Source organism: Bufo gargarizans, chromosome 7, assembly GCF_014858855.1.
Source record: "Bufo gargarizans isolate SCDJY-AF-19 chromosome 7, ASM1485885v1, whole genome shotgun sequence".
In the NCBI taxonomy this organism is placed as follows: Eukaryota; Metazoa; Chordata; class Amphibia; order Anura; family Bufonidae; genus Bufo; species Bufo gargarizans.
In genome coordinates, this window is record NC_058086.1 from 47,210,713 (window position 1) to 47,225,283 (window position 14,571).

The window sequence follows — 14,571 nt, forward strand, 5'->3', positions numbered from 1 at the left end:
ACATACAGATATATACAGCCACCACTAGAGGGAGCTCAGGAGATTACTGCATACAGATATATACAGCCACCACTAGGGGGAGCTCAGGAGATTACTACATACAGATATATACAGCCACCACTAGGGGAGCTAAGGAGATTACTACATACAGATATATACAGCCACCACTAGAGGGAGCTCAGGAGATTACTACATACAGATATATACAGCCACCACTAGAGGGAGCTCAGGAGATTACTACATACAGATATATACAGCCACCACTAGAGGAAGCTCAGGAGATTACTACATACAGATATATACAGCCACCACTAGAGGGAGCTCAGGAGACTACTGCATACAGATATATACAGCTACCACTAGAGGGAGCTCAGGAGATTACTACATACAGATATATACAGCCACCACTAGAGGGAGCTCAGGAGATTACTACATACAGATATATACAGTCACCACTAGAGGGAGCTCAGGAGATTACTACATACAGATATATACAGCCATCACTAGAGTGAGCTCAGGAGATTACTGCATACAGATATATACAGCCACCACTAGGGGAGCTCAGGAGATTACTACATACAGATATATACAGCCACCACTAGAGGGAGCTCAGGAGATTACTACATACAGATATATACAGCCACCACTAGGGGAGCTCAGGAGATTACTACATACAGATATATACAGCCATCACTAGAGTGAGCTCAGGAGATTACTGCATACAGATATATACAGCCACCACTAGAGGGAGCTCAGGAGATTACTGCATACAGATATATACAGCCACCACTAGGGGTATTATAATAGCTCATTGCGTAGAGATTCATTATTGAGTAGGAGCTGTACAAAATCATAGGTAGAGATACATAGGTAGAGATACATAGGTAGAGAGCTCCCACTAGAGGTTGCCGAAGGCACACAGAATTTTCTCATCTATGGCAGCCTGAAGGGAAGCAGGGGGTTTAGAGCTCTGAACTTTAAAAAAGGTTTATTTTGAAAAATATCAGCACAGAAAAAAAAGTGAGGTCAAAATGCTATACAAAATAGCAGTAAAACAATGTTCCATCCCCTGCTCTCGTATCACAGCCTTCAGGACTCTACGGCTACTTTCACGTCTGCGGCATGGGTTCGGGCAGGCTGTTCTGGAAGAGAACAGTCTGACGGAATTCTCCCCATCCAGCACTGCCAGACGGAACCGGAATGCCCACCGGCCCTATTAACTATAATGGGGTCCGGCGGAGATCAGGCCACAATCAAGCAAATATGTCAAGATGCTGTGGTTTGTGTCCAGGCAATCTCTGCCGGAACGGGCGGCCGGACCGCAGAGCCGCAGATGTGACAGTAGCCTAAGAAAGCTGGGTTCTCAATAACTAATGAACCATTTGGGGCACATTCTAATATAGGGATCAATAATCTTTACACATCGGCTCAGGCGGTGTTATTATCTCACTATGCTGCGCTACTAACAGGCTCCATCACAGAAGCAAACTGCTGACCACAGGGGCGCTTCACTGCGGGGCCCCAGACCCAGATCTGAGCCTGCCATACATCTCTCAGAATGCCGCAACTCAGACAAGGAGGAAGCCTGGATAGACCGCTATAAGAAGCTGGAAAACGTTCTGGAGCTGTGCCAGATAAAAGACACCGGTAAAGAACGCACCGCGGCTGGTGATAAGTAGTCATATAGACACCCCGCTACATTATAGATCTATTATAGGAGGCAGTATTATGGTAGTTATATTCCTGTACATAGGTGGCAATATTATAGTAATTATATTCTTGTACATAGGAGCAGTATTATAGTAGTTATATTCTTGTACATAGGAGCAGTATTATAGTAGTTATATTCTTGTACATAGGAGCAGTATTATAGTAGTTATATTCTTGTACATAGGAGCAGTATTATAGTAGTTATATTCTTGTACATAGGAGCAGTATTATAGTAGTTATATTCTTGTACATAGGAGCAGTATTATAGTAGTTATATTCCTGTACATAGGAGCAGTATTATAGTAGTTATATTCTTGTACATAGGAGCAGTATTATAGTAGTTATATTCTTGTACATAGGAGGTAGTATTATAGCAGTTATATTCTTGTACATAGGAACAGTATTATAGTAGTTATATTCTTGTACATAGGAGGCAGTATTATAGTAGTTATATTCTTGTACATAGGAGGCAGTATTATAGTAGTTATATTATTGTACATAGGGGGCAGTATTATAGTAGTTATATTCTTGTACATAGGAGGCAGTATTATAGTAGTTATATTCTTGTACATAGGAGGCAGTATTATAGTAGTTATATTCTTGTACATAGGAGCAGTATTATAGTAGTTATATTCTTGTACATAGGAGCAGTATTATAGTAGTTATATTCTTGTACATAGGAGCAGTATTATAGTAGTTATATTCTTGTACAGAGGAGCAGCATTATAGTAGTTATATTCTTGTACATAGGAGCAGTATTATAATAGTTATATTCTTGTACACAGGGGCAGTATTATAGTAGTTATATTCTTGTACACAGGAGCAGTATTATAGTAGTTATATTCTTGTACATAGGAGCAGTATTATAGTAGTTATATTCTTGTACATAGGATTAGTATTATAGTAGTTATATTCTTGTACATAGGAGCAGTATTATAGTAGTTATATTCTTGTATATAGGAGGCAGTATTATAGTAGTTATATTCTTGTACATAGGAGCAGTATTATAGTAGTAATATTCTTGTACATATGAGCAGTATTATAATAGTTATATTCTTGTACATAGGAGGCAGTATTATAGTAGTTATATTCTTGTACATAGATGCAGTATTATAGTAGTTATATTCTTGTACATAGGAGGCAGTATTATAGTAGTTATATTCTTGTACATAGGAGCAGTATTATAGCAGTTATATTCTTGTACATAGGAGCAGTATTATAGTAGTTATATTCTTGTATATAGGAGCAGTATTATAGCAGTTATATTCTTGTACATAGGAGCAGTATTATAGTAGTTATATTCTTGTACATAGGAGGCAGTATTATAGTAGTTATATTCTTGTACATAGGAAGCAGTATTATAGTAGTTATATTCTTGTACATAGGAGCAGTATTATAGTAGTTACATTCTTGTACATAGGAGGCAGTATTATAGTAGTTATATTCTTGTACATAGGAGCAGTATTATATTAGTTATATTCTTGTACATAGGGGCAGTATTATGGTAGTTATATTCTTGTACATAGAAGCAGTATTATAGTAGTTATATTCTTGTACATAGGAGCAGTATTATAGTAGTTATATTCTTGTACATAGGAGCAGTATTATAGTAGTTATATTCTTGTACATAGGAGCAGTATTATAGTAGTTATATTCTTGTAAATAGAAAGCAATAAAAAAAATTCTTGATTTTCTTTTCTCCTTTTAGGTCTAGTAGAAGCAGATAGAGCACGACAGATTATTAATAACTATAACCTCATCTACAGTTTATGTTTGTGTCCTGAAAAAATCAGCAAAGCTCTTGATAAGTTCCGCATAGGGGCGCACATACTTTTGGAACCGGTGCTGCATTTCCTGAAGGAGCTGTAGTATAGCTGTGGCCGGTCACTGGCTGAGCTGCGGTTTATTCTGCAGTTTTCCATCTTTGCCACTCGTTCTGTACATTCTGATGACATCTTGTGAAACGCTGCTGCTCAGGATTTAATCTCACTTTTCTCGTTCATTAGTTTATGTAAGAAAACAGGCAGATTGGAAATCGATTATAGGCCTTATAGGGCATTTCCTAATAAAATTAAGTTAAAAGCCGGCCTCTGAGTCTGTTTTATTAAATGTACAATTTTAGAGTAGAAAAAAAAGTCTGCTTTCTTTGAAGAACAGTGCCACCCTTGCCCATAGGATGTGTCAGGTACTGCACCTCTTCTTCCCTGATATCAATGGGGCAGTGATACTACAATAAGGGTCCATTCACACGTCCGTAATTTGGGTCCGTATTAATTCCGCAATTTGCGGACCCATTCACTTTCAATGGGGCTGGAACGGATGCAAATCCACATTTCCTGGATCCGCATCTGTTTTTTCAGGATCCGTTTTTTTGGGATTCGCAATTTCGTTCCTGAAAAAAATAGAATATGTCCTATTCTTGTCCGCAGTTGCGGACCAGAAAAGGCATTTTCTATTATAGTGTCTGTGATGTGCTGTCCACAAATTGTGGATCGTACATTGCAGGTGTTCCGTGTTTTGCGGATCCGCAATTTGCAGATCCGCAAAAAAAATATGGACGTGTGAATGGACCCTTAGGCCTAGTTCACACAAACTTTTTTTTTGCGAGTGTACGGGCCGTTTATTTGTGTTCCGTATTTGGTCCGTATACGGAACCATTCATTTCAATGATTCCGCAAAAAAAACTGAATGTACTCCGTATGCATTCCGTTTCCGTATTTCCGTTCCGTTGATAGAACATGTCCTATTATTGCCCGCAAATCACGTTCCGTGTCTCCATTCAAGTCAATGGGTCCGCAAAAAAACCGGAACACATACGGAAATGCCTCCGTATGTCTTCCGTTTCCGTTCCGTTTTTTCTGAGGGCATTAATATTATTGGGGGGCATTATTAATTCTGAGGGGCTCTAATGGGGGCATTACTATTACTGGGGGCACTATTTATTCTGAGGGGCTCTAATGGGGCCATTATTAATTCTGGGGGGCATTAATGGGGGCATTACTATTACTAAGGGCACTAATGGGGGGCATTATTAATACTGGAAGCCACATTATACCCTCCGTGTTAAGCCGTGCCCCCACAATTGCTCCCCCTTTGGGGGGTGCCTTACTTTAGCCAGTACTGTATTGTTTGTTGGGAAAGATGGCGGCCCTATCTTGACTTCATACACATATACCTGTCAGGACTGACCACACATCACAGTGCCCCCCACCTCCCAGAGCTATGAGTCTCAGCTTTGGATGTAGATAAATTCTATGGGGGAATTTCCTTAAAACTGTTGTAAAAGAAAACTGGCTTCGTTGTCTTTCATTTTCCAAAGAAGCTGTAAAAAATGAAAGCTGATTGGTTGCTATGGGCCACTTTTCCTTTACAACTGTTTTGATACAACTCCCCCATGGTGTGTCTAAAATGTCGCAGGAGACAAAGTTATGATATTGCGAGCTTTTAACAGGTAATGACCGGCTGCACAGGGCAGATTGCCCATACCAAAGATGGCTGAGGGCAGACCCTTCTCTCTGCCTGCTTCATGACGTCATCACGCCCCGCGGACTGTCAGCGCACTGGGCATGCGCGGGCGGCCATGTTGGATTGTGTCTGTGTGCGGTGACTGAGCGCTCTTGCCGGTTGTGTGGTGAGCTTAATCCCGGGGAGCAAAGGACGAACGGTGAGTGCGGGGCGGCGGCCTCCTCAGCTGCCCGGGGGAGGAGCGGGGCGGCGGCGGGACAGAGAGGGGAGGGAAGACGGGGAGAGGTGACCATGACAAAGCGGAATCCCTCCATTATTGCCGCCTCCGGTAGCCACTACTACTCCTGTTCTGTCATCACTACAGCCCCAGTGATGTCTGGCATTTCTACTTCCCCTCCTCTGGGTTGACTGCTAACCCCCTCTTTGAAATGACTACTGCCCCATTTGAGATGACTACTACCCCCAATTGAAACAATTACTACCTATCCTGTGAAACAACTACTACCCCCATTTGAGACGACTACTACCTGTCAGCCCCTGTGCCCTGCCTGTTGTGAGCCCCCTGTGCCCTGCCTGTTGTGAGCCCCCCGTGCCCTGCCTGTTGTGAGCCCCCCGTGCCCTGCCTGTTGTGAGCCCCCCGTGCCCTGCCTGTTGTGAGCCCCCCGTGCCCTGCCTGTTGTGAGCCCCCCGTGCCCTGCCTGTTGTGAGCCCCGCCCCCATTCCTTCGGCGCACCTTGTACGCTATAATCTGACATGCCGTTTTCCTGTCGCAGTGGGCGGAGCCTTCGCTGAATATTGTGACCGTGCAAAGAAAAGTCCAAAATGGTGAGATTGGGGGTTTTCTGTGTAATGTAGGGGAGGGGGCCTCCCGGGGTTGTCAGCCGTCCTCCCGGGTGACCGCCGGGCTCAGTCTCCGTTTTCTTCTCTCCTCAGTCTCGGAGATATGACTCAAGGACGACCATCTTCTCCCCGGAGGGTAAGTCCCTTCCTCTTCCTCACATAGCTTTCACTTTCACTTTGCACTTTTCACTGGCACTCTCATCATTGTGCAGTGCAGTTCTGATGGAATGGGCTTTACTCTGCTTGCTGTCAGTGACTTGTTCTATTGCGCAGGTCGCCTCTACCAGGTGGAATACGCCATGGAAGCCATCGGACACGCCGGCACCTGCTTGGGCATCCTGGCCAACGATGGCGTCCTGCTGGCGGCCGAGCGGCGGAACATCCACAAACTCCTGGACGAGGTTTTCTTTTCCGAGAAAATTTACAAATTGAACGAGTAAGTTGGGTGGAGATTCGGTTTCCAAGATGGCGGCTTACACGGGGAGACACTAACCCCGCCCACTTCTGCTGTGTTTCAGTGATATGGCGTGTAGTGTGGCCGGGATCACTTCTGATGCCAACGTCCTGACCAACGAACTCAGACTCATCGCACAGAGGTGAGGAAAATGCCAAAACTGCGATCACCTGACAACTGGCGCAGGTCACATGTTCTGTTCTTAAAGGGATCGTCCAGTTTTATGTAAATCGATTAGACGACAGATGAAGCTTCAAGAGTTATGGTCGCATGAGGGAAGCTGTGTTAGGAATAAAGGGGTTGGCCCACCTCGCTATCGCCTCATCGCTAGGATATGCCTCCAATGTCAGATAGGCGTGGGACCCAACCCTATCTAGACCGGGCCCCCAAAGTGAAGGAGAGCAGGACCGCGCATGCACAGTGTGCTCTCCCTTCACTTCTATTGGAGTTCTGCAGATAGTTGAGCCAGTGCTTTGCTGTTCTCGCCAATCCCATAGACTTGAACGGATGGTGACTGCACTTGCCTGATGCACTCTCGTTCACATTGGGGTCTGACTTTGGTGTGTCCTAGCGATAGGATGAGATGGGCCGACCCCTTTAACGGTGCAGTGACTGGTGGAGGTTAATTTTCTGGTTTCTTCCCCCGCAGGTATCTGCTGCAGTACCAGGAGCCCATCCCGTGTGAGCAGCTGGTGACCGCGCTGTGTGACATCAAGCAGGCGTACACACAGTTTGGAGGTGATTCCTTTTTTTTTTATTTGGTTGCGGGGGTCTCAGCGCTATCTGTGAAGTCTGTGGGTGTTATGGTCTTTAGCAGAGAGATGCCGCCTCTGAACCCCCCGAAACCCAGTAGGCTGGAGGTAACTGCACCTCTCTGCACGCCCTGCAGCCCCTATTAAGGGGAACTGCCATTAGTTCTGTATAAAGTCTCAGGTTGTGAGACGTCTCTGGATGGAGTGTGACTCGTGTTTGTCTTCCTCAGGAAAGCGGCCGTTCGGCGTCTCCCTCCTGTACATCGGCTGGGACAAGCATTACGGTTTTCAGCTGTACCAGAGCGACCCAAGCGGGAACTACGGGGGGTGGAAAGCCACGTGTATAGGCAACAACAGTGCGGTAAGAGGCGTTCCTCCTTTTGTCATTGGCAGCGCCGTGGTCACATTTCATCTGTGTGTCCATTCCCATTTGAACTTGTTTTGTTTGCTGTCAGTGAATGGAAACATGCTTGGTTGTGTCAAGAAGCATAAGCTCTGTCCCGATCATGTCTGACTCTGCTCCCTACCAAAGGGCTGTGTGCACTGCACATGGTCAGGACACGATTGACAGCGATCAGAGGTCGGGGACTGAAGCAGCAGATTGTATTATTCCGCTTTCCGCCCGCAGGCTGCAGTCTCGATGCTGAAGCAAGACTTCAAGGAAGGAGAAATGACCCTGAAGTCGGCGCTGGCTTTAGCTGTAAAAGTTCTGAACAAGACGATGGACGTCAGTAAACTGTCAGCTGAGAAAGGTGAGCGACGGGGGCGAGGCCTCTGCGGGGTCACGGCTGCCTTCAGCCTCGTTCCATGCCGTCCACAGTCCAACAACGGCTCCTGCTCAACTATGAAAGTTGCGGGATCCGTAAACGGCAACCTGTGTTTTCCACAATTCACACAGCCCCACGCTGGGGCGCATCGTGAGACTGGTGGGCACATTGTGTCACGCTGCCATCTTACTTCTCCCACCCCCTCTGATGTCAGCACAGTAACAGTCCGGTTACTATGAATACTCTGCATAACAACCGGTCTGTCCATCGGGGCAGCTCGTCCCTAGCAACAAGCCAGTCTGTGATTTAGTGAGGCTTCGTTCACATCACCGTTCAGCCTTTCCGTTCTCCTGCTCCGTTTAGGGGCAGGAGAACGGAAGGGACTGATTCGGCACATAACTGAGCCGAACCTAAGGATCCATAGACTATAATGGGGTCCATTAGGTTTCCGCTCAGAAGAAGATTTTGGAGCGGAGACAAAAGTCCTGCATGCACAACTTTTGTCTCCGCTCCAAAATCTTCTTCTGAGCGGAAACCCAACGGACTCCATTATAGTCTATGGATCATTAGGTTCCGTTCGGCTCAGTTATGTGCCGAATCCGTCCTTTCCATTTTCCTGCCCCTAAACGGAGCAGGAGAACAGAAAGGCTGAACGCTGATGTGAACGAAGCCTAAGGCTGGACAGGGCTTCAGCCATCTCCTACTGTTGTATTCACTGGATGGAGAATCCCTTTTAGACATGTGCCCTCTTGCTCCTCCCCTTCAAATATTCACCCTTCTTTCCGTTTCAGTTGAGATCGCCACATTAACACGCGAGAACGGCAAGACGAAAATACGGGTCCTGAAACAGAAGGAGGTGGAGGAGCTGATCAAACTTCACGAGGAGGAAGAGGCGAAGATCGAGCGGGAGAAGAAGGAAAAGGAACAAAAGGAGAAGGACAAGTGATGGCGGAGACGCCCCGGGGGGGCAACGGGTCCGGCGGCCTCTTCGCACCGATTCTCAGCACTCACAGATTTTCTTCTTTTTGGTCTTGAAATAAAACTGAAACAAATTTTTCTTAAACATTTCCCTGAGAAATTCTTATCGTCCGTGGTTTGGTTCAGGGGAGATGGGTTTGCAGGGGTTTTCCAATTTCATGAAATATCTGGCAACTTTTCTTACCTTTTACCAAATTTAAAAAGAGGGTGGAGTTAACCTTGAAGGGGTGGGACCAATACATTTCCAACTAAATTGTGCAAACTAGCGTGCAAATCTGTTCGCAGCAGGCATAGAAATCATTTCTTTCCATTGTGCCTCAGTCGTCTTTTGCTCACCTTTTTTTCACGATCTCTGCTTGTCAGTGAATTGAAACATTCCTGTTCACATCCATTAGCTGAAAACCTGTCCCGACCTTATACTTCACACAGCCGATAGTTTGTTACAACTGTATCCAGTCTAAATAAATCCTCTCTGAGCTAAACATGATGGACTCTGGACTGATACATTGCAACAAACTGTCAGGACGTGACGCCTATTGCAGATGACTGTCTAAACTGGATACAACTGTAACGCACCCTCAGCTGTGAGAAGTAAAGTCTGTACAGGCATCATCCTCTGGATGTAAACAAGAATGTGCCCAGTCAGTGACAGCAGGCAGAGATCTTGACAATAGTGAAAAACTGAAATGCTTGTTAGAAAGTTGCAGAAGTCTTCATTAGATGATATTGAGTGATATATAAATAAAAAACGGATTCCTGATTTGGAGATGATGGGTGTGATTGTTATATGTCCTCCTCTCTGCTGGCAGCACAAGGACCGTCCAGCTGTGAACTAGTTTAGTCCTGTCCTAGACTAGGTCATCAACTATAAATTAAACTCCTTTAATTCCAAATTACCAAGCTTTCCCAGGATCCTCACTGGATGGTGGTGATATTGTGGTTGATACATTGTATATCTTATGTTACCAATACACCCTCCATCATAGCCCTGCAGAGGTGGTCACCCAACTTTCCCAGGCTCCTGAATGCCAGGTCTGCACTGATAAACCTTCTTGCATTGTAGCATAACTAGTCAGAAGTGTTATTTGGGATCCTGGAAAAGCTGGGTCAGAACCCCTGTGAGACTGTAGTGGACACATCTGCCTAGTTATCCACTGATACATCCTCCATACTGCAGCGCAGGATTTGACTTTCAGTGTATGTCCACAGAAGAGATGTGGAATCTGCACCAAGAAGAAATCTGCTTCAAAAGCCACATCAGGAAAAAAAACTGCATAAACCTAATAGGGATTCAGCATTTTTATTTTTTTTCAGAGCAGAAAATACTGTGTGAAACTACCCTCAGGGTGCACGGAAAGTTGGATGGGGCTGTAAGGCCTGTTTTACACTTGCATTGTTTTTTGGTATTGAGATCCGGCAGAGGATCTCAATACCTGAAAAAGTTTCAGTTTAGGGTACTTTCACACTTGCATTAGACTTTTCCGGTATTGAGTTTCGTCCCAGGGGCTCAATACCAGTTTTATCGTAATGCATTCTGAATGGAGAGCAATTCGTTCAGGATGTCTAAAGTTCAGTCACTGTATGATTTTTGGACAGAGAAAATACCGCAGCATGCTGCTGTATTTTCTCCGTCCAAAATTCCGGAACACTTGCCGGGCCCTCTGTCCGGATCTTGCGGCAGGTGCGTGAGCCCCTCAGTGGAGTAAGGCCATGCGACATTTGAAGCCCAGATCCATGGGTAAGAGGAAGCAGCTCGGAGGGGTATTGCATTCCACTGCAGGCAGCACAGATCCATGGAGGGAACATGTATTCCGGTGCATTCTCTGGCATGTGGCTCAGACGAGGAAGAAGGAGCCTAGATCATGCAGCTCCTATGACTGTGAAAGAAGGTACTCCTTTTAATGACTACTTAAGTTACACAGCAAATATTTGGGTTGTCTTCCTCATGGTTTTAGGGCCTGGTTGTCTGCCTCTTGGCTTTGGGGCCTGGTTGTCTGCCTCTTGGCTTTGGGGCCTGGTTGTCTGCCTCTTGGCTTTGGGGCCTGGTTGTCTGCCTCTTAGCTTTGGGGCCTGGTTGTCTGCCTCTTGGCTTCGGGGCCTGGTTGTCTGCCTCTTGGCTTTGGGGCCTGGTTGTCTGCCTCTTGGCTTTGGGGCCTGGTTGTCTGCCTCTTGGCTTTGGGGCCTGGTTGTCTGCCTCTTGGCTTTGGGGCCTGGTTGTCTGCCTCTTGGCTTTGGGGCCTGGTTGTCTGCCTCTTGGCTTCGGGGCCTGGTTGTCTGCCTCTTGGCTTCGGGGCCTGGTTGTCTGCCTCTTGGCTTTGGGGCCTGGTTGTCTGCTTCTTGGCTTCGGGGCCGGGTTGTCTGCCTCTTGGCTTCGGGGCCGGGTTGTCTGCCTCTTGGCTTCGGGGCCGGGTTGTCTGCCTCTTGGCTTCGGGGCCGGGTTGTCTGCCTCTTGGCTTCGGGGCCGGGTTGTCTGCCTCTTGGCTTTGGGGCCGGGTTGTCTGCCTCTTGGCTTTGGGGCCGGGTTGTCTGCCTCTTGGCTTTGGGGCCGGGTTGTCTGCCTCTTGGCTTTGGGGCCGGGTTGTCTGCCTCTTGGCTTTGGGGCCGGGTTGTCTGCCTCTTGGCTTTGGGGCCGGGTTGTCTGCCTCTTGGCTTTGGGGCCGGGTTGTCTGCCTCTTGGCTTTGGGGCCGGGTTGTCTGCCTCTTGGCTTTGGGGCCGGGTTGTCTGCCTCTTGGCTTTGGGGCCGGGTTGTCTGCCTCTTGGCTTTGGGGCCGGGTTGTCTGCCTCTTGGCTTTGGGGCCGGGTTGTCTGCCTCTTGGCTTTGGGGCCGGGTTGTCTGCCTCTTGGCTTCGGGAGGACTGAATGACTGACTGTGTTCAGGCCTTCTTGCCTGAACGTCTGTTATTTTTTTTTTTTTTCTGATTACTGATGCCTGTATGGCTAAAGGTCTTTCCATATATGTCTGCTTGGTGGAATGTCTTGCATTTTTTTTTCTGTAGGTCGCCTGAACGCCTGTAGCATCTTTTTGCTGAGTGGGATGAATGCCTGTTGCGACAATGCTTGTTTGGCTTGCACCTACAGCATATGACTGGTCGGCTGAATACCTGTGAGACTGTGCCTGTCTAGCTAGCCGCCTTTGAGCCTGTGCCTGTATGGCTGGCTGCCTTTGGGCCTGTATGGCTGGCTGCCTTTGGGCCTGTATGGCTGGCTGCCTTTGGGCCTGTATGGCTGGCTGCCTTTGGGCCTGTGCCTGTATGGCTGGCCGCCTTTGAGCCTGTGCCTGTATGGCTGGCTGCCTTTGAGCCTGTGCCTGTATGGCTGGCTGCCTTTGAGCCTGTGCCTGTATGGCTGGCTGCCTTTGGGCCTGTGCCTGTCTGGCTGGCTGCCTTTGGGCCTGTGCCGGTCTGGCTGGCTGGTTGTTTTGAAGCCTGTACCTGTCTGGCTGGCTTGCTACCATTCAGTTTGTGCCCATCTAGCTGCCTACCTTTGGGACTGTGCCTGTCTGGCGGGCTGGCTTTTTTGAGTCTTTGACTGTCTGGGTGATTACCTTGGAGGCTGTGGCTGTCTGGCTGGCTACATTTTGGTATTTGCCTGGTTGGCCTCATGTACCTAGGGAGCTGTTTGCTTCTGTGTTTATGCTTGCTAGGATGACTGCTTTTGCTGTCTCCTGCTGCTGAGTTTATCTAGTGTGTTGATCAGCGGACAGCTCCACATGGCGGCTTCTATGACTGTGTCGGCATGAGGGACGGCTGTGTCTGCATGGCTGGTGTCTTCTGTTGCCATGTCTAAATAGTGGACCGCTCATGCAGCAGTGTCTGGATGAATGAACTTGGCTCTGAGTGAGTATGTGCCTGGGGTGCCGCTAAGTCTTTGTGGCGGTCTATCTTGGTGGCTATGCATGCAGAGTGAACTAGTTCTGTGCTATATGTTTGGTTGTCAATTTGTAGTTTAATAGTCTAGAATAGGCATAGCACTCCACAAAGCCCTATAATACTCCTGATAAGGAGTGAGAAAATGGGCTGGACCATATTGCTTGAATGCCCTACAGTATGTATGGTGTATCAACAGAGCCCTATATGGCTCCTGGTGGGGAGTAATAGGATGGTCTGGAACATTTAGTCTGGATGGCCTACAGGAGGTACGGCGCACCAGCAAACTCTATAAATACTTGCTGCGGATCTACAATTCCAAAACTGAAAGGTCCAGTGGGCTCTCTGGACCTATGGCGGCAGACCTGTGAGCTCCCACGGGTGATGGAGGCCATGGTAGTTTTCCATCATGGATACCAGATTGCGAAGAAGGAGATTTGACATCTAAAGTTCTTCTGGTAGATGTAACACAAGGCCTCCAGTGGATCTTGGATCAAAGCATCTGTCTCGCAATATATTCTGCACCAAAGGAATCAGTGTTCAGCAATCAGTTGGTCATTCCTTGTCAAGATAAGTACTTCTCTAAGATGTTTTGTTAAAATCTGTTACGATTATTTTGATAAAAACTTGATGAGAAACCCATTTGAGATTTCTTTTATAAGATTATGCTAGATTTAAGTATAATGTCCGGTATTAAAAATTCCTAGAATGTTATTTATCCGACCCTTTTTTCTTTAGGTTCGGACCTCTAGTTAGCGTTTAGATTCCTTATGCTTCCATCTGGGTGTCCTTACCTTTCATTACTTTTCAAGCACTTCTGATAAGCCCAGGAATCTAAAGGAATAAGTTGCCACTGTCCAAACCTTTCGGAGCTGCCTTAAAGGGGTTGTCCAGGTTCAGAGCTGAACCTGGACAGCCCTCCAATTTCACCCAGGCAGCCCCCCTGACATGAGCATCGGAGCAGTTCATGCTCCGATGTTCTCTTTTGCCCTGCGCTAAATTGCACAGGGCAAAGGCATTTTTCTGAGTTCCGGTGACGTACCGGGGCTCTCTATGGGGCTGACAGGAACCCCGGTGACGTCACCGGCACTGATGGGCGGGATTTGGCTCTGCCCTAGCCAGTAAAACGGCTAGGGCAGAGCTAAAGCCCGCCCCTCAGAGCCGGTGAATCTAGCGCAGGGCACTGGAGCGCATCGGAGCATGAGATGCTCCGATGCTAGGCTCAGGGGGGCTGCCGGGGTGAAAATAAGGGTATGTCCGGGTTCAGCTCTGAACCCAGACAACCCCTTTAAACGTTACCTAGGGGTAACTAAGGATTGGAGAAGTCATCCGCGCTTTTGTTTCCTTTTTGGCATAAATAAGGGTAAGGCGGCCTCGAAGAGTTCACTAGCCGGATAGCTTAGGTCATTTTTTCTCTGGCTTACATCTCTTCTGGAATCACAGCTAAGACAGTAGCCCGTCAGAGGGTCAGTATGCCAAGGCAGTATAAAGTCAAATATAGAGTATTCACAGAGTACAACCCTGATTAAAACGTAGCCTTTATTCAAAGCGCTAAAATTACCCAACACAAAATATGCTAAACAAAAAGGAAATATTAAATCAAAAGAAAGGCTGTATAAACTCAGCAGTCATTCGTATTCCACAATACGGGATAGGGAAGATTTCTAGGCAGGATGGTGATGGTCTGATGGGGGACCCTTCCCTGATTCTCACCCTATGCTATTAATCCCTGCCTATA

The 14,571-nt window shown here is 47.0% G+C and overlaps 1 protein-coding gene across 1 annotated transcript; it reads left to right on the top strand.

The window, feature by feature from the left end:
- The first annotated feature begins 5,260 nt into the window (after positions 1-5,260).
- PSMA4 (proteasome 20S subunit alpha 4) lies at positions 5,261-9,051 on the top strand. The gene is made up of 9 exons (XM_044300849.1): positions 5,261-5,374; positions 5,949-6,000; positions 6,109-6,151; positions 6,289-6,451; positions 6,534-6,611; positions 7,119-7,207; positions 7,452-7,582; positions 7,850-7,973; positions 8,780-9,051. The coding sequence occupies exons 2-9, from the start codon at positions 5,998-6,000 to the stop codon at positions 8,932-8,934; spliced, it is 786 nt and encodes a 261-aa protein (XP_044156784.1). The 5' UTR covers positions 5,261-5,374; positions 5,949-5,997; the 3' UTR covers positions 8,935-9,051.
- The last annotated feature ends 5,520 nt before the right edge of the window (positions 9,052-14,571 follow it).

Bases quoted from the DNA above. Each gene is read 5' to 3' on its own strand.
- PSMA4 (XM_044300849.1), top strand. The intron at 6,452-6,533 runs GTAAGTTGGGTG...GCTGTGTTTCAG, and splicing joins AAAATTTACAAATTGAACGA to TGATATGGCGTGTAGTGTGG. The intron at 7,583-7,849 runs GTAAGAGGCGTT...TTCCGCCCGCAG, and splicing joins GTATAGGCAACAACAGTGCG to GCTGCAGTCTCGATGCTGAA.